At 45.9% G+C, this 19,861-nt stretch overlaps 1 protein-coding gene and 1 long non-coding RNA gene across 4 annotated transcripts in view; one reads left to right on the forward strand and one right to left on the reverse strand.

The window, feature by feature from the left end:
- LOC124417173 overlaps nucleotides 1-11,064 on the forward strand; it is a 47,150-nt gene extending 36,086 nt beyond the window's left edge. Inside the window, exon 3 of the long non-coding RNA XR_006931373.1 lies at nucleotides 8,501-11,064. This is a non-coding gene — a long non-coding RNA (uncharacterized LOC124417173). The remainder of the gene's footprint in view (nucleotides 1-8,500) is intronic.
- LRIG1 (leucine rich repeats and immunoglobulin like domains 1) overlaps nucleotides 1-19,861 on the reverse strand; it is an 81,084-nt gene that overhangs the window by 45,725 nt on the left and 15,498 nt on the right. For all 3 annotated transcript variants that reach the window (XM_425165.8, XM_015293263.4, XM_040646582.2), the window contains exons 2-3: nucleotides 6,778-6,849; nucleotides 1,750-1,824 (exon numbers count right to left, since the gene is read on the reverse strand). In XM_425165.8, the coding sequence (XP_425165.6) occupies nucleotides 1,750-1,824; nucleotides 6,778-6,849 (147 nt within the window). The remainder of the gene's footprint in view (nucleotides 1-1,749; nucleotides 1,825-6,777; nucleotides 6,850-19,861) is intronic.

The following is a 19,861-nucleotide window of genomic DNA, read 5'->3' on the forward strand; positions in this document are numbered from 1 at the left end:
GCTCAGGTCCTTAAACTGAATTAAGACAGTGAGGGAGTTCTTTTGCTTTGCATATTTTAACACTGCCTAATGGAAGAGCAGGAATGGTGCCAATTCATTTCACTCAATTCTGTTCTTGATTTAAGTAATAGGAATGCACTTTTAGTCAACTGATCAAGGTCGTCTTGGAGTAATTCAGAGCCTTTCAAGTGTGAGAGGACCAGTCACCCTCCCAGTGCTATGGACACTGGCATCTTCCACTATGAGAAGACACAAAGCCACTGCAGATAAGAAGGGATGGGACACCTGCCTGCAGCTATACGCTGTAAGGCCATGCACAATGGAAGCCATCGCTTGAACTGCTCAGGCACTTCACTTGATTCCATATTAGCTATAACCACTTCCCCTTCCCAGGAACTTGGGAGGTATCACACATACCTCAGCAAAATTCCTTCTCAGTGCGCATTACAAGCAGACACATGCAAAAATAATCTTAGAAATCCACACTAAGATACTGAGAAGTCTGATAACATAATGTCTTTATTCCCTTCAGCAGCGTCCCCAGTCCTAGGTCTATAGCGGCAGAGGCACAAGGGTTCTCAAGATGTCTAACACTTCTGTAGGCACCTACACTACCAAAGTTAGCAACTTCAAAGCTTCTGTAGATCTAGCCATACAGTCACCAATCACTCTCTCAAAAAATAAAAATTAAAAAATTAAAGTTGAAAGAGACCATAAAAATGGGTCTGGAATGAGTATGAGTTTCCTGAAAGATTAAGACGTGAATAGTCTCTGGCTTTAAGAGAAAATAAAAAAATAACCAGAACAACACCCGGGAAAAAAAACAATAAGGTAGAAGTATATACTCCTTTAATAGCACAAGCATGAAACAACAGTTGAAACCCAAATGCAGACAGTAAAACAAAAAACACAACCTCTCCCCACTCAATATGCAACTAACCCATGGAATTTACTGACTAAAGTTATCACTGACCATAAGGATTCAATGGCTTGGCAAGGGATGAAATGTTAATGAAAAAAAAAAATGAGGACAATCACATAAAAACAAAAAGACAAAGAAGAGTATCCACCACCTTCCAACAGCAGGAATGCAACAGTAACAATGGCAGATTTCAGTGTGACTTCCTGCTAGGGGCATCTTATTCTGTAATTATTCATGGCTGCCCATCATGGCATTCCTGCAGGCTGCATGGAAGCACTGCCCACTGTACTTACCACAACCCAACAGGACTTTCATGTGAACTGCATCTACAATCATTTTTCATGGGGGTTCTGCTGACATACAGGGCAGAAGGTGGTACTTCAAATCTGTTAACATTTGCTAAGTCTTGGGCAGATCTGTTCCAGTCACATTGGCACAGAAATAACTTTTAGAACTCTGGAGGCACTTATACAGACTTGGCTGTGCTGACAGATGGACAAAGTGGTTGCCTACTTTGGATCACTTCAAAAAATTAAGTATCAGAGAAATGATCTGCTCATGGGTTTGCAAATTTCTAATCAGTCTGCAAGCATTATCTTCCTTCTGCCTTGCACATACAAGCTCCATTAAAACAGCACATTTAGTCACCCACAATCTAGCACAAATCTCAACTACAGAAGATATTTCTTAATTAAAGAATCAACAAGACTGATAATGAAATCTGAAGAGCTAGCAGAAGCGGGTGTGACACACATGAAATCCAGCAGTTACATCCACCCCACAAATTGTGGCAGAAAGTCAAAAGTAAGGAGGTAGCAGCAACTTACAGGTGGAGGGATCGGACATTGGAAGCAGCAGGTCCCAGGGAGGGAATGGCAGTCAGTTCATTGTTGTTCAGTTGCCTGCGACAAGAAATGAACCATTTATTTAGCAAGGAGGCAACAAGGGTTATGCATAGAATAGGATCATAGAACCACAAGGTTGGAAAGGACCTACAAGATCATCCAGTTCAACTGTCCTCCCATTACCACTGCTACCACAAGCCACTAAACCATATCTTGTAGCTTCTCATCCAGACGCCTCTTGAACACTGCCAGGGACAGTGACTCCAGCACCTCCCTGGGCAGGCCATTCCAGTGTCTGACCACTCCCCAAGAGAAAAAGTTTTTCCTCATGTCTAATCTAAACCTCCTCTGGTACAACTTGTGGCCATTTCCTCAGGTCCTGTATGTTGCCTGGGAGAAGAAGCCAAACCCCTCCTCATCACAACCTCCCTTCAGGAAGTTGTAGAGTGCAATAAGGTCTCCTCAGCCTCCTCTTCTCCAGACTAAACAATCCCAGCTCCCTCAGCAGCTCCTTGTAGGATTCGTGCTCCAGACCCCTCACCAGTTTCATTGCCCTTCTCTGGACACTCTGCATCAGCTGGGCACAGCACTCTGTATGAGTGTGTTCCCCCCCCCAAGGACCACCAGCATTTTGGCAGAAGTTTCCATGTCAAGGGCTTTCTCTGACCGTCCTGCCTTTTCATCCCAGCCTCTTAATAAATGAGAGCTGCCACAACTGCTCCAACAACACCTTCTTTATTCAAGGCAGATTTGCAGCCCCCACTCATCGCACCGGGCCATGGAGGTGCCATGGCGGCCCTCAGGCCGCACCGGGCCTAGCTCTGAAAATCCCACAGGGGCAGCCCCACAGAGCTGGCCACGACCACACAAAATAAATGCACTGGGCACAAAAATGGCACTGAAACAGGTCACCTGCTCCAACCAGCCCCCCGGCGGCCCCGCAGGGCTAATGGCAATTGCAGACAGGCCTCACGCCTGGAAAGGCCGTTACAGAAATGTCCCCCTCAATGGCCTAATGTTTGAAGTGTTTTTCTGACTGAAAACAGATCCTGGCCATGTGACCAGCTCTTCCTTGGTTTAAAGAGCCCTTGTTTGTACGGTGAATTAGTCAATTAATTACTGTAACAGTTGCTTGTCTGGCTGCTTGAAAATTACCTAACTTCTTAGCCATCTTGTTGCCCCCCCTTCTCCCCCCCCCCACACACGCTGAAGCCATTAAAGCTGAACCCCCGCCAGGCCGAGCCCCATGGCCCCCAGGCACACAAATAGCAGAGCCTCACTGCTGCGCCTCTGCCCTCTGAGCACCACCCCCTTCTCCTCCATGGGGGGGGGGGGCTCAAAAGCACCCCGATCCTCTCAGGCCTTCCCCCCAGGCACTCCTCCCCAGGAAATCCTGAAAATCACATCCAGATGCACCCGACTGCAAAGCAGGAGTAGGGATGCGCGGTACAGTTGAGGGGTGCTAAACCCCAAACGTGAGCTGGGGCTACCCTAAATTCTGCTCCTTTTGGCACTTCAAAAATATTTTTGGCAGGTGGGAGAGGGCAGCGATGCCTCCATTGCAAAACTTCCTCCTGACTCCTCCGAGAGCAGGCACCGTATTTGATTTCATGAGGAGTTCCAGGCACTGCTGGGATAAAAGCTTTTCTCGGCTGCAGCTCTGCCTCTGACATTATACCCATACCTTAAAAATGTAAGGGAAGAAAGCCAGAGGCATTGCAATTCAGCAAGGAGCTCTACTTTGCAACTAAAAGCTCATTGTTACTGGTATTATAGCAAGGTCTCCAGCTTTCAACAGTGCAAAGCAAGCTGGAAAGAGCATTGAAATGCATGTATTTGTGACACATTTACATTAGCATCCAGCTGAGCATCTTTCTGAAAGCCACAGAAAGGGAAGGGGAATTGGGCCCACCCTCCCCTAGTGCTGGTTAAGCAGTTCTAACACTAACCAGCATCTAGCAAGCGTCCAAACCCTCCTCTGACATAAACGTCATCTTCATCTATCACTGCCCTGTCAAGTCTTTCTCAGTTAAACAACACAGTCAGAAAGCAGCTATCCCACCTCATTTTCTCTTGGCTCACAGGCACCAGTTGCTGATGCAGAGGAGACAGCCAAGCTCATTATTTGTCTGGGATTTTCCTCTACTCTTCCCCTTCCCCTCACATATAATGAACAAATAGCAAAAAAATATCAAAAAGAACCCCACAACTAGACTCAACAAATTTAAACATCCTTCTTCTTTCTCCTTGAGGACACAAACCTGCTGCCCTGGACAGCAAGGGAGGGCAGGAGGGGGCCACCCATATAAAATATTTACGGTCCGGTTGCCAGGCTGGTGTCAAGCTGAAATGGAGCCTGCTCAAAAATAGCACAGCTCTCCAGAGCTTTCAGTGAAAGGCACTTTAGAAAATAAAAGGTGAGTTGTTTGGAGAGGAATTTTAGCACAGTTACTACCTCTTTGTTATAAAATGAGCTTGGAAAACCTGAGAGCCGTGTAACCATCATTCTCAAGGATTCCGTATGACCTGAGGAAACCCCACAAAGGACAAGAGGGCTGCCCCACAGCAGCATCCCACTCCTATCCTTGCAGTCAAGGCATGGGATCAGGGGTGTCTTTAAGAGGGACCACAGAGGGGCATGGGAGAAAGTACAGGTGTTCTGAAGGAGGGAGGCAACGCAATGCTGCAGCCTCTAAGTAGCACACAGCTACTTAGCCCTGAGTATATGGGATCATGGGGTTTTGTATCACTTTAACCTCCTCCTGCAAGAGATTAAACTTAAGGAGAAAAAAAACTTAAGAATCAAAAATACCAACTGCTACTACTTTATCTTAGTAAAGCACACCAAAACACCCAATATAAGCTGTGAAGTTTAGACCATTAGTAAGCTGACATTTCCATAAAACCAAGGGTTTCAACAAAGATTTCCAAAATATATGGCACTAATTATTCACATACAGACACATCATGTTTGAGACCCATCTGTAACGCTCTGGAACCACAGGCTCCATGTTTAAAGCATCATGGGAGGTTTCAGGTCTTATCAATGCATCTATCATTTGGGGCAATCTCATTCCCTGAGGGTGACTTGGTTTGCCCAGCACAGCGTGCACAGCAAAACACTGACTTGCTCTCGAGACATGCAACAGCATGATCCTTATTTCATGAATGTTTGTAAAGTGCTTAAAAAAAACCCTCAGAAAGAGATGCTCTGGCAGTACAAATGTGGTTCTCTTTGTGAAATACAGTTTATTTCAGTGGTCTGTGGTTTAGCTGTTATTCAAAAACAATCAAGATTGGTAGATGGGGCTTTTAATAGAGCTTCTCCCTCACACTTTCCAGAGCCTGCCTTCCAGGCTGAGCTCCAGACCTCTGCCTCCCTTTCCATCTCAATTTTCATCCTATTCGCTCCTTTGCTCTTTCCCCTTCCCCTAACAAGGCACTGCTAGCCACGCTATTACTCTGTAGGCCGCATTGCTTGCCTCCCTCAATCCTCAACATTCTTTCCACATTCAGCCCTCAATGCATGACTTTGCATGCAGGAGCTCCCTACCTGCGGAACCAGAAGCCACACGAATGAATCTCCCAGCCCCACGTGCCCTATAGTCAAACACCTCTGGGCACTTCCACAAATAAAAGCAATTGCTAAGTCACAGTCATGTTAGGATAACTCTAAAGTCTCATGGGATCAGGGCTGTGATTCTGATCTCTAAGCACAGAGCAATTTAAGGCTTTTCACCGTTTAAAGAAGGCAGATTCCGTAGGCAGCATTTGCTCACCTGCATCACTTTCTCTCCCTTCCTGCTCTTTAAGGCAGTCTAGGGCTGACCTCCAAGCACTGCCCTCACTCTTGATGCACATTCCTCACTTTGCCAGTATCCCCAGCAAGTCCTTAGCGTCAGTGTAAGCAGAGGTGCCACAGGCAATCGGATCGGTGGAGACGCACTGCATTAATCCCCACATTCCAATCCTGCAGGCATTAGCCAGGCAGAATTCCCACCACTGCAAAATGCTTTGCTTATTTCAGAATCCCAGGATCTGGCCCCTCCACGAGTCCCAAAGCCAACACTTAATGAAAACAGACAAAGGACAAGAGAAAAAGAACGATATACACAGAGCACAGCATTGTTTCTGAAAGGAAATGTTTTTTCAGTTTCCCATGAGGCATCAGTAGCTCTTCAAACAGTGCCCAAACCTCAAGTATGCCAGCAATTCAACATTCAAATGAGAGCTCATTACCTCAACCCACCGCTTACAATTTTAGTCACTTTCGTTTTTCAGAACCCAAATCAGAGCTCCGGGAATTGCTGCGAATAGCTGACAGGCACAGTGCTTCCAGGAGCATGGCAGCTGAGCATTCATACAGGTCAGGAGGTAGGACACCCTGCCATTCCCCATGCAGGATTTCTTCCCAGCAGCCAGAGGCCCTGTTGCAGCCAGCCTTTGCTGGCTCCTTCTCGTCTCCCACCAAAGCAGAAGACAGCACTGCCATTTTAGACTGATTTAGCAGACTTCAAACAGAATTTGTCCTGGTTCCAAAAGGAATACAAATGGCTAAGAAAGGAGGAGACACAGTTAAGTGCTTTGTTATCCACTACACTACACCTTTGTTTCCTGGGAGATTTGGGTTAGGTTGGCATCAGATATCACGATCCAGGCTGTTCTGTCTTGCTTCAGGGTTATGCTGTCAGCAAGGAGCTTTGTGTGTATGTTCAGGTGTGTTAGCTGAACTGCTCCCTCCGAGCACTGCACAAAACAGAGGGAGTAAACTCCAATGATTTCCAATAACAGCTATGCTGTTTTAATTGGGAAGTTATGTTCTGCTAATTGATTAGTTAAAGGCAAAGAAAGCAGCAGAAGTACAATATGAAAAAACCTCTGCACTGAGTCACATCTGCTCATTCACGTTAGCTAAAGGAAGATATTGTCTTGAGAAACTATATACAATTTCCTCCTGTCCCACAAGCTGTCCTTGCAAAATACAACTAAAAACCTTGAAAGAACACTTACACTTCCTGCAGGTTCAACAGCTCTGCAAAGGCAGAAGGATCAATCTCGGTCAACTTGTTGTAGCTCAGGTTTCTGTTAAAATAAAAGAAAGCGGCATCAGCATCATACAGTTACTGTGCTCAGCAGAAGTGTCATGCTAATTATTCTGGATTGCACTAGGAAGTGGTTTGGGTTTGGTTATTTTTGCCTTTTTTTAAAAAAAATTATGTCCATTTAAACAGGGTCGGGCAGCACTTGGCTGCTGAATGCACGCAGGAGTTACTTTAGTTCTCTATCAAAATGTTATTTAGCATGCTGTAACCTTTCTCCTCTTCTGCTTTAATGTGGTGTTAATTTGTCTTTATATTACACAATTACATTAGTATTCCTCTGCTGGTTATTCACAACCACACAACTCATCACCGATGAATAGGATATTTCCTAACAAATTGAAGTCTGAACTGAAACAATCAACAAGGCTTCTCCTAAATATTTCATAGCTATAATGATATTTGGGAGTTTTTATGTGCCGTTGTGTTCCACATATAAACAAAAGGCATACACAGGTATGCACGCTTATATTTTATGTTGACATACAGTATTTTACATTTTCTAACAGACTGTGTCATTAATATATCTCTAAATGCTGGTCACGCAGTAACACGTGCTTGATTCCTCAACAACTCCCATCAGTTTCCAACTGACAGACCAAATCTAGACCATACAATCCCATTTTACGAGGGATAGGTTCTGCTATCTGAACACAGCCTGCTGAAGCCCTGCTTTGCAGGACACACCCCTGTTTGGAAACACAGCTGGAACAAGGTGGCAAGAAAGCAGTGCCGAAAGCCACACGCAAGACCCTTGCAATGCTCTGCTGCAGCATAACAGCAGTGAAATCCCCGCTGCGACATGCAGCATCAGCACACCACGCAGGTCCAGCCTGCGCTTGGGGATATATTGGGAGAGCACAGATCAATTAGGACCAACCAACTAACGATGTGGAAATTAATAAATGGCCCAATTAATATGATGTATGCTGTGCTGGAATGTTACTGTATGTAATCTGAAGAGGGAGGAGGCCGACTGACAGGCAGTAGCAACAAAAGCAACCACAAGGAGAAGCGAGGAAATTGAGGGGACCTGCTTTAATTTCGCCCCGCTCCACACCCTGCTCTACGATATTATCCTGGGTAATACTCAACCCTCCTGTCTCCTCTGCAGGGAGGTTACACCCTCTTACTGCACCTCTGAACACGACCCAAAAGATTCGTGGTCTGATTTTAGATAAGCCCTCAAACATCCAACTCCTTATTCAAACCACCAAGCCAGTCTGACTGGAAAACGGGCCAACCCTTCCCAGTTTGTGCATTTGCTTTGTGTAAAAGCTGTGCCCACAGTCCCCAGGCAGGTCTGAAGCCCCAGCAGAACCCACATCCCAAGGCCCCTGAGTGCCAGTCCCTGTGCCGGGGGACTTGGGATGTGATAGACAACAAGGACAGCTGCGAGAAGGGCCCAGACCTGCCTCACATGCCCCATGCAGTAATACAGAGAGAGATTCTGGCCCACAGCAATGCTTGTAAGCAGTAAAGCTTGAGAGAATAAGAAGTTACAAATGCCTCTTTTGAAGTAAAAAGCGATTATTGATCACCTGCTCTCCTGAAATGCATTTATGGGACATGTTCAAAACACTCCCCTCCACACGGGTACTGTTTGATAGCTCTGTGCATGCACTGTTTTCCAGCACTCCAGAGAAGGCCAGGAAGGCACCCTGTACCATGCCTGAAATGTCCCATTTCTGCCAGTACCTTCTGTGAAAGGAGGCTCTACAAATCAACAGCACAGGATTTCTTCAGCAGAATCGAACTTGAAGCTATATATGAGTGTAAAATCTAACCAAGCATCTAGTTTTAAAATATATTGTCCTGTAAGCCCCTACTGTCTTTTAAAACACTCAAGAGACCTTTAAATCAATACCAGCCTACAGCAGATATCCATTTCACTATGAACTCAAAGGCATTTGTCTAAATAAAAGTCAAACTGCAGTTTAAACTCAGAGTGTGTTTGAAAGCCAAGTCCATATTCATAGCACAATTACGAATTAAAGTGCAATTTGCCCACAGATTACATTACTACTATTTTTTTTTAAACCACACAGCAAAATCAGGTTGGAGCTTGTCCCTGTCTGATGTATAGGCGAAAGGAGAAAATACAACAGGTAATGTCCTGCAGGACATTATATCCCTTAAAGCAGGCACAGAAACTCTAGTGACATACTGTAAGAAGGAAATACAGACACTGTGCTGGCACAGCCACGATTGTGCCAGAATCCATCAGTTTTAATGTATTTCTATGCTTTCTACGCTGCAAATCTTTTAAGGTAACATATTTATCCTGAAAACATTCCTCTGCAATAAGAGGCTGCTCCACAAACCACTGAGGATCGTGGGCACAATGATCATCTCTGTGCTTGTCAAGGGAACCGATCCCTGGCTTACCCAATGCCTGAACACGGAGCAATACTGATGTGACCTTCAACAGCTCAAAAGTGAAAAAGTCATAGCAGAATAAAGGATTTCAGGGACTAACATCTTCTAAAGCAACTTTCTGATTATTGTTGCCATTTGAGAAGTTCGAACATCAGAGTCATCAGACAAGCAGCTAGCTCTTCCGACAGCACAGCTGTATTTCACCTACTGCAATAAAAGAGACTTCCCAGTGCTTGCTGCAGAAATACAGGTGAAACCTACCTTATATACCTAAATCTTGTTTTGCCCACACTACCCACTCCAACTTCCAGCTAGCCTCACAATATGCAGGGAAAATGAAAACTAGAAATATAGCATCAGTACAAAATAAATGACACCCTTGCAAATAGATAGATACACCAAAATAATGAGTTTACTCCACTTCTCCAATGTTAACGTGCATTAAAATGCCCAGGAATTTGTCGCCTGAAGCATCAGCAAGCAAAGGACGAGTTTCCCAGAACTCAGATCTCCTCACTAGAGGGTATTTGGCATGCCAGTCACAGCATGCAAATGGGAGAAAGAATTAACATGCTCTGATAGATAGATCATTGGGACTGGGAGTCAGGAAACCTCAGTCTATTCCTGGCTCTCTTAATCTCCTGCTGTGTGACTGGGTCATGTCACATCACCTCTCCAGAGCTTTTGTTTCCACAGCCACCCTTTGTCTGTCTTGTCTATTTAGACTGTAAATAAAATTGAGGTAGGTATTGTCTCGGTTTGCCCAACGCTGACAAAATGAGGCCTCAATCTTGGTTGGGCTCCAGTAATGCAAATACAGAAGAGAACTCAAAACTTGAGGTCATGGGTGCACATGACGCTCCCCCACCACAAAGCACGGATCTCAAATGCAAGGCATCACGTGTAGCTGCGACATCCCCATTGATTCGGCCAAGCATCCCAGCAGTGTAGGTGGATGGAGATGCCAAGCTCAGGGTTCTGCTGCCCTGTCACTGGAAATCATCACGCTCCTGCTCTGCCATAGCAAAGACCACACTGCTCCTCATGGAACCCCTCGGTCTGATCGATACAGTGCTTGGCTGTGCAGTCGAGCAATGGCTCTCATTGAGCAAATATTTCTTCACCAGTGTTTTAAGAAGTCTTCTCTGAAGAGCCCTGAAAACCTGAGCCCAAAAGCCCATCATATGCTTCAGGGAAGCATCCTACAGCATCCTACAAGAGTCAGAAGCTGACAGCAAAGACAACAAAACAGCCACCAACTTGGATCTAATGGTCAGCTCCTTTTTTCCCCATTCGAGCAGAAGATGGCATAAGGCTTGTGGAGTTTGTTAAGGTATTTTGTTTTGACTTAATGGTACAAGAAATGCTCTATGCACTATTTATCGATTAGATACATCAAGTATATAATTCCTCGTATTGGCTAATCCAAAAATGGTGTTTTCCCCCCTCACATACAATGTCCCTGATCAAGAACTAAGAACAAGCTAAATCAACATGGCAAGGGCACTCTTCTGTCTATTTATCCCTTCCAATCTTTAAATAAGAAAGCAATGTTTGCCTTTATTTGCCATTGTAGATCACTGAACGCTGCAGAGGCTCAAAAGGAAAGCCTTGTTAAATAACCCAATACAGAGTCTGCCTTTAAACTACCTCCTCAAAGTAATAATGCTGTCACAAAACCAGCCGTGTTTGCCTGCAAGAAGGAACGAGGCAGCTCTCTGACCTGACAGATGCTGATCCTGCCTCCCTGGCAAGGTGCTGGGTAGACTGGGAGTTCAACACACTGGTTTTGGTTCTGCTTTGGGAAGCTGGCCAACATGCAGTAAGCCACCTCTGTATTGAGAACAAGGTGCCTGGCTGGCTTGCCAGACAAAGAAATCAGCAGGCATGAGGCTCCCAGTCACTGCTCACCATGATGATGGCTGAGTTCTGCTCAGGGAGGTGGAAGTTTCCGACCCGCACGTCGAACCCATTCATCTGTCAGCATGGAAGATTATGTCAAAAGCGTTTCTGCACCTTTTGATGACAGGCCGAGGAGAAAAGGAGGATGGCTCGAAGTTCTGCCCCTGCCAACCACGGCTTTCATTAAACACTTTGTCAACCATTGTCATAACACAACTTTTCACTGCGTCTGCACAAAAGGGAGCCGAGGGCCCAGAACAATCGAGCCCTGCAATAGAAATTCCTCTGGCTAATCTGTCGAAAGATAGCTGCCTAGTCCACAGCTTACTGAATAGGCACCATCCTCTTCCCACATGTTTGTGGATGGCTTTACAGCACCGGCATGGAGGCCCCATGCACACTTCACTGGGTATGAAAAGCATGGCAGCAGCTGAATAAGCCTGGGGATGGGAGTTGGGGGAACAACAGGGGGAACGCATTGCCTGTGCTTTGAGTATACAGCTGTGCACAGAAGAAAGCACGCGTGAATTTCTCTTTTAAACAGGTTTTTCACTCCCAGAGAGATAGCAGAGTCCTCATAAGTGGTGACATGCAAGGCTTAACACTGAAGCACAAAGAAATCAGAGACTGCAGGGATTCAGTTGCTCGTATGAACTGTAAGAGCAGAAGGAAGGAGCTTTAGTCCTTTTTTCTTATATATACAGCAAGCCCCAAATCCACTTCTTGGAGCCAAGAGCAGAGAAACGGCTACTGTGGTCAGCACCAGCTACCAAGCAGCGCATGGCACAGCAACACCTTCCCCTATATGGGATTGAGTCCTCCTTAAAATGGAGTTGCAGTAAGCCATCCACACTGATGAGTCAGAAAGAATTGTCACATCCAAGATGTGTGTAGTCCTTCATTATCTTCAGAGGATTCTGCCAGCAGTCCTTGGGGAACCACTCACCCAACCTACGACAGCCAGTCCCACATGCCCTTCCAGTCCATCTGCTGAACTGGTAGCAAACCAAAGATCTTTCAACCCTTTGCTTCTCTCACTCTTGCCTCTGTTTCCCCTCTCTCAAGCAAGGACATCAAATTGAAATCCACCTTGGCCAAAGGCTTTGCTTTAGGGCCTGCACTCATGTTCACTCTGGTAAGCCTGCTCACTCAGGCTCTGCTTGTGCCCCAGCTCAAATTAGCAGCCGCAGCAGATTAGCTTGGGTTAACAGCACGCTCATATAAGGGGCTCTATGTGCAGAAGGGAGTCAACTTAAGGGCAACCCTCAAGCCATAATATCAGCTAATTTGACAGTGAAGACAAACTTTGAGAGGTCATCCAGACACCAAGAGAACTGCACCATGAATCACTCCAGTCATGACTAACAATGCCGTCTAAAGGAAATTCCTGTAGCATGATTACCAAAGAATCAATACCACACCGATTCCAGCAGATGCATGCAGTCATTAATGCAAAGAATACTAATTAAAACCACATCACTGAGAACCATCATACCAGCCTACAGTTTAACGTAACTTGTGGTTGAGAAGGCTGAAGGAACGAGGGAACTATCTTTGAATAACTTCAAATAACATCTTGGACCCCAGCCCTTCCTCCTGCACTCCCAACTGCTCCCAGTGCTGGGAGCAATGAGATGTCAGCGCCTGGAGGTTGGCTGGGCTGCTCTCATATCACCACCGCTGCTGTCAGCTCTCAAGGGCTGAGCATCTCCTGTTAGAGCACTGTGTGACAGCAAGCTGCAGCCAGGGGTTCCGAACTGCCCACAACAAGGAGCTCCCTTCTGCTTACTTGTCTCTTCTAAGAAGGGCACTGTTGGGTTATTTCAGGCCTTGTTTGGTTTATACAAATGTGTTTTGACAACGCCTCGGATCCTATCTCTTCCTATTTTAATAACCTTAGCAAAACAACAAAAGGAGTTTTTCATTTTTTTTTCATTTTCCAAGGCAAACTGAACAGTCTCCTTAAAACACCCCAAAAGTTTGAATCTTTAAAAAAAATAGAAATCATCTTTGACTTAATCTATATAAACTGCACTGATACAGAGGCACGCTGCACAACAGCAGAAGTCAGGGCAATGCATCTCAAGAGGGAAGGCAAGACAGTGTATTCAAAGTTCTCTCTGCTCCTGAAAATAACAACAGCAGCAGCCACACGGCCTGCAGTTACTAAGGCTACCAAACTGCATTATGGTTGCATGTTGCTCTGCCCCACAGCAGACAGCCCAGTCAAAGGCAGTATTGTGTGCAGGGAACAGGGGATGCTGCAAGGGTTAGAGCAGGCGGTGTTTAATTGCAGCAATTTTTCACTTTATTTGCTGTTTCTATTAAGCTGCGCTGCATGAAGGAGATGTATTTTCTCCAAAAACGCACCAAGCCATCAGCTGCAAGAATTGCCTTAGAGCAAAAAAACTAAAATTCAAAGAGGGTTGGAGCATCTGAATAGAAACAACTGCATTTACTTCACCATAAAGCTATCCTGGTTTGCCACCTGCGGCAGGTAAAGCAGTTGGAAGGAAAATTAGGATGTGGAAGTCTTTAACCCACAAACTCCACCCTTCATCTGCTCAGATACCCATAGGGTTTGTTCGGGCTTCATTGTTTTGCTTAATTAAAGTGTTGCTTACTCTCAGGAGAAAGACGTGTCCTGAAAGCAGAGCTGGCAGCTCCCTGCCCTGCAGAAGGCAGAGCCCCACATCCCCAGCACGAGGGCTGCAGGCATCGCGTGTACGCCGGGCGCACGTGGACCAACTGCTTTGCTCCTTAGGTAAATCAATAAAGGCCACGACTCCTGCACTAACATTTCAATTAAGGTTCCCCACTGTGTATTCAACATACTAAACCAATTTATTGAGGATTAACAACTCTATAATTTACTGTATGCGTCTACCTTACAGGCACTGCTAAGCCTCCATTAACTGACAATAATACACAAGAGCTGCATTGATAGACCAGCATAAAGTGCAATTTACTGCTTCAAAAATTGCTACTTCTGCAGAGCTAACATTTTCACCTACAAGTTGTGTAATTTTTCACAAGTATGGCAGATAAACCATGTTAAACCTTTGGCTTTTTCAGATGGCTGGAAGGACCAGCAGCATCACGTCCAGCTTCTGGCAGCCCAAACCTCCCACCACATGACTGCAAAATCCAGCTGTAGGTTACAGGTCGAGCACAGATGGAAAAGAGATAATTCACAAACTCCCTGAACACTGTTCAGAAGTTTCCACGGTTTAAGAAAACATCCGAGGCCAACAATCATTCAATAATATCCAATAACCCATATTTTAAGATACATTTCCTACTAAAACACAGAATGGTAATGTGCTCTGAAACCACTTGGAATCCATGAAGACAGGGGTTGTGTCTGTAAGCACTTCTGGCAAGCTCGCAAGTTTTTCCAGTGCTCTGACACCCCAATTTGTTTGTCAGAAGTGCTCATTCAGTAAATGCATCCCTGGACAGAGCACTGCAAATTGAGAGCAGCACCCACGGTGCTGGGGAAGGGTGAGCATCAAACCCACGCTCAGTTTTTGGCACCTGCTGAAGTGCCTTCCTTTGCAGAGCCCATCGCTCCAGCAGCACACAGCCACCAGCTGCCACCAACAGCAACTGCAAAGACAGTGTCCCACTCTGGTCAATTGTTCACGGCACAGGAGGGCAGGGGACCCCTGGCATCACTTCGTTTCCTCACCCTGAATAGTTAATCAGGAAGGGTAGATCTCCCCCCAAAAAACACACTCGCTTGGAAGAGGCACAAAGGAATATCTGTGCGCTGGTTAAAAGCAGCCAGGCAAAGAGGAAGGGAAAAAAAGCCTTACAAAAACAGCAGGCGGGTTTCTACCACAGCACGGGGGCTTGCCAGCCTGCATCCTTCCAACACTGCTTCCCATCATCGTCCTCGCTCGTACAGGAGAAAGAAGGGTGTGAGGGCAAGGAGGGAGGCATCTCCCAGAGAAGAGCCGTGACTTCTGCTGCGCTGTCATCTTAGAAACACGTGTGCTGGGATTTTGCTCTGCAGCTCCTTGCCAAAGTTCACTATGCTGCCCAAAGTCAAAGCAGCCAGCTCTGCAAACCACGCATCAGCACCAACACAACTGGTCTATCACCACGTCCACTCCCCAGATCCCGCCCAGTGCCAGCAATCCGGTCTCACACAACACAGCCAACTCTGCAGCTTCCTACTATGGAGGTAAAATCCTTTCTGACTGCACCTGCAAGTGGAATTGCAGCACTATGCTCCTTGCTGTGTCCCTCATGCAGTTTTTCAGCCTGAAGCCCAAGCCAAAAAGGACATTCCCTGCAGTTTTCAGTGCCATAGGCTGAAATGAAGAGGCTGGACGAAGCCAAAAGTCTTGCACATTGAAAGAAAGTATGTATACAACCCCAAAGCATCGGGAGAGGACCCGTGCTGGCAGTGCTGCAGGTTGCATGGCCAGCTCTAATCCCCCAGAGGTGCAAAGAAAATATTGCTCTATTTGCAGTTTTAAAATAGCTCTTCTTTGTAAGAGCAATTTAAGGGCAAAACATGCACATTTTAATCTAAAAGAACTTCTAAGTTGGCCATCTTAGCTAGAGATGTGCGGTTAACACCAGCATTCACCCTCTCCTTTTGAGTAATCAATGTCCAAACATAATGCACTTTCATTCCAAGCACTTTTATATTGCCAATAAAGCACCACGCAATTTAATGGATTTCTAACCCCAAATTGGAAGCTGTACTGCATCCAACTGACTCAATTTGTTCAGGCTTAGAGGAAGCCCTGGAACAAAACGCTAGAAATAAAACCACATGTACTGATAACATTACAGAAATAGATACACCAAGAAGCCAATGTTCTGTCCCTTTATTTTATCTGACCTCCAACCTGTTTTAATTGACCTTCAAGATGGAAAGACTGCATTTAAAAGAAACCATTTCCACCTAGATCAAGAGAAATGGAAGCCAAGCTATATATAATGCACTTGCTGCAAAACAAGGCAAATAAATCTACCATTAAACTACCTTTCACTTGACAATGAAAAGCTAGAAGAGACTTTCAAGTTAATTTACTCCATATTTTATGTCCTAAAGCAGAGCTATTTTCTGGACAAACTTGCTTTCTCTCCATGTGACACACACATAGCCAGGAGCTTCCCATATCCCCCTGCATGACGCCCTATAACATGTGGTGCAGGACAGTTGTTTTGGCTAGCAGAAGGCTGAAGCAACAGATCTCAAAAGCAATGGTGCAACACCGAAGTTTCCAGCTGGTGGTCCGCAGCACGCTCCCTGCCAATAGAAAGCCAGCCCCGATGCTATGAGCTATCTACCAGAACAAGCTTTCACACCTCTTTTTGTGCATTTCATTTATCAGTGTTTATTGCTGGGACAGCAGCAGGATACCTACCAGGATTTTGAAGCAGGTGAAGCTGGTACCCAAGTCTCAGCCTTAAGAGCATCATAAGGAAACCAAAGGTGCTTAAATCTGGTGCTTCTTTTAATTGTCACATGCCAGAACTCACATTTCTTATATAAAGCAGAACAGCTCAAACAAATATAGTCTCCCTCAAATAACTTGTAAGTAACTGTGTACCTGTATATTCAGGTAGTGAAATATTCAAGCAAACAGACATGCACACATCTGTATATGTCCTGCTGCAGGGAGCAACACACCCACAGTCAGGTATGCAGACAAGGGCTTTATCAGCAAAGTTTGGGACAGCTGAACAGATGATGACAGCTGTGAAGAGTGCTAGTAAAAGTCTTTATTATACTCCTCCCCAGCATATAATGACATATCTTTCACAGAAGCACTGTTTTTTAAGATCTTTGAGAGCTTTACAGTTTTTATTGGTGCTCTTCTCCAACCCCTTCCGCTTATAAAGCCAGATTTCTTCATTAGCACAACTCAGACTGTACAAAGACTCAGAGAGAGGGAACAAAAATTACAGCCAGCAACATTTTAGAAAGCCCTCCCCACAAACCTGCTCCTCCTGCTGCAGCCTGCTATCCCAGGACCTGTCTGCACTAACAGAGCCCAACTGGAAATGGGGGCTCTGGCACAGCCTTTGGTCACTTCACCACCACTGGGGCAGAGTGGGACCCCAGAGCTCCTATCCCAGCGTGAGGCTTGAGCCCAGCTGCACCTCATCAGCCACAGATCCAAGCACAGGCTGCGCCTTCAGATCAGAAGCTATTTCTTCATCCACTTCAAAAGGCGATGATGTTACCTTGCTGGATGGATGCCCTTATTTATTATTCAGTGAACTGCCTCAGATTTGTGCAATTTTGCAGCTAAAAGCATCACAGCTAATTCACAGTGAGGGCAGATGTTACTGAGGTTGAATCAAGGAACGAGCTCTCTTTTCTACAGATTTTTATTCTTTCCATGTTGCAGAGGTTTAGAGGTATGAGAAGGGAAATACTGCCCTAGTATTTTGCTACAGGAAGCAATTAACAACACAATCTCTAGCAGAACTGCTGGATTCCAAGGGAATCTGGATAAACTCATTTCATCTTCTTGTAACCATTATTACTGGTATCACACTGTTCCACTTGGCACTCAAGACCATACATTTTGCTGTACTTCTGTCTAACCCTCTGCCCACCAGAAGGTGCTTATGTGCCAATGGAGGCTCCAGACCCAGCTTCCAGCACTGGGAACTCCATCATCCAACAGTGAGACCTGCAGGAAGATGTAAAAGAAAGCCAAACCCTTCCCTCTTCTGTTGCACCTGTCCCATTCAGGTACAACCCAAACTACCCGCTATCTCAAAACTGCACTGATGGCTCTGAAAATCAAAAGTCCTATATGAAATTCCACATGGGTGGCCGCATTGAAAACAGCAAAGCTAACACTACAATTAGACCAGGAACAGAAACATCCTTTTTTTTTGCTCTTCTGAGTGGTCCTTGCAAGCCGGGCATCCTGCCAGGATGCTCACAGGGCTCTGGGCACAGTGGCTCTGCACCAGAACCATGCAATCCAATGAAGTGGTTATTTAAAGAACAACGTGAACGCAGAAGGTGCTCACAAGGTTTGTTGCTGTGCAGGGAGGGCCACAGCTGTGCCCACAGCTTCAAGAACTCCAAGCGTGCCCTTTCAAGAGCAGGTAAATTAATCTCTGCAGAGAATAAGGAAAGAGAGTTGGTACTGCCTCCCTAAGGATGACCAAAAGAGTTCTTAGAGCTGGTGGTAAATCTTGCTCTGAGCATAGAGAGGGATGGAAAAGGGCAGAGCTTCACACACACAAGAGATGAAGAAATCCTGAGCTGAACCATGGCAGAGAACCCAAGGCACCCAGCTTTGACAAGTGATGAATACGACACAACCGACACCAGAGGGTAAGAGCTAAAAAAAACTTAACAGAGAAACACCTACACAACTCACTACTGCAGCTGCAAAGCCACAAGCTTAACAGTAGTACAGAAAGTACAATTCTGCATCATCATCAGCTCCTCCCAGCACATGGGGCTGGATCCTTTCAGGGAACAGGGCAGCAAACTGTCCCATGTGAGCAACCCCACAGAGATGCTTCTCCTCCAGGTGCAGTCTTCTGGGCCCTTCCTAAAGTCAGGCGATGCCAGCAGCAGGACTTGGGTCTCGACCAGCAGGGCACAGCCATACACCCCAATATACAATCAGAATTCCAAGCCTGGCTCTGCTACACCAACGCCACATCAACAAACACATTTTCCTCAATTTGTCACAGCTAGCCAGGTATGAAATAAAAAGCTTGCAGAATCTTCCAAACACACAGGCTCCCCCCTCCAAAGACTTCAGCAAACCAATGAAAATTGTGTAAAAACAAACCATAGCACATTTTATAGGGGAAAATAACTTTGCTGCAACTGGAAACACATAACTTAGCTTCTCTGTAACAAAACGTACAGGAAATGGCTCTGCAAAAGTTAACTGAGTGATACTGAGCTTTCTCCAGAGTGTCATATAGGAAATAACACTGCAGCAACAACTGCCTGATTTAACCTTTTGTCCAGACTACACCACAGAGCCATAGCACAGAGGTATCTGGCTGATGTTAACAATCCTCTGGTGCATTCTGCAGGAGGACGGCAGCACACAAAGCAGGTTATCACGCTCAGCAAAGCACCCCTGCCATGGACCAAAGCCCTGGCAGCCAATAGCTGATGGAAAACAGAATTTTATGATCTTCCTCTCCTGCAGCTGGTGGTTGGTTTTTATTTATTAATGAAAGATATGGAGAGGTAATACCCATCCTGAGGTGCAAAAAGCAGAGGAGACTTATGCACCCCCATGCATGCAGAATCATGCCTGGCCTACAGAGCAGACACAGCAAGGAGCCCCATCCCTGCAGCACGCCATACAGCAGCAGCCCAACTGTTCCTCAGAGTGGCACCACAGCACCTTGGGGTGACAGCCATCACCTCCACCACCCCAGCAGAGGCTGCACCAGTGGCAGTGATCCCCCAGCAATGCCGGAGCAGCACATTGCCAAGAAATCTGGTGTCAATATTTGCCCGGAGCCGTGCAGTCACAATTACATAAACTGAGCGAGGCTGCCCTCCAGCCTTTCCCCCTGCACCAGCATGGAGAACCCATTGCTGCACAGAGCTGGAGTGAGTCTGCTTCTCAGCATTCCTCTCTTTTAGTCACAAAGTGCTGCAGCATAAGGCGTGCATCTCGCCCACTGAATCCCCAGCACCTCACTCAGCCATCGCTCCGCATAAAACGTGCTGTCTGGGAGAGAAAAAG

This window comes from Gallus gallus, chromosome 12, assembly GCF_016699485.2.
Source record: "Gallus gallus isolate bGalGal1 chromosome 12, bGalGal1.mat.broiler.GRCg7b, whole genome shotgun sequence".
Classification (NCBI taxonomy): domain Eukaryota; kingdom Metazoa; phylum Chordata; class Aves; order Galliformes; family Phasianidae; genus Gallus; species Gallus gallus.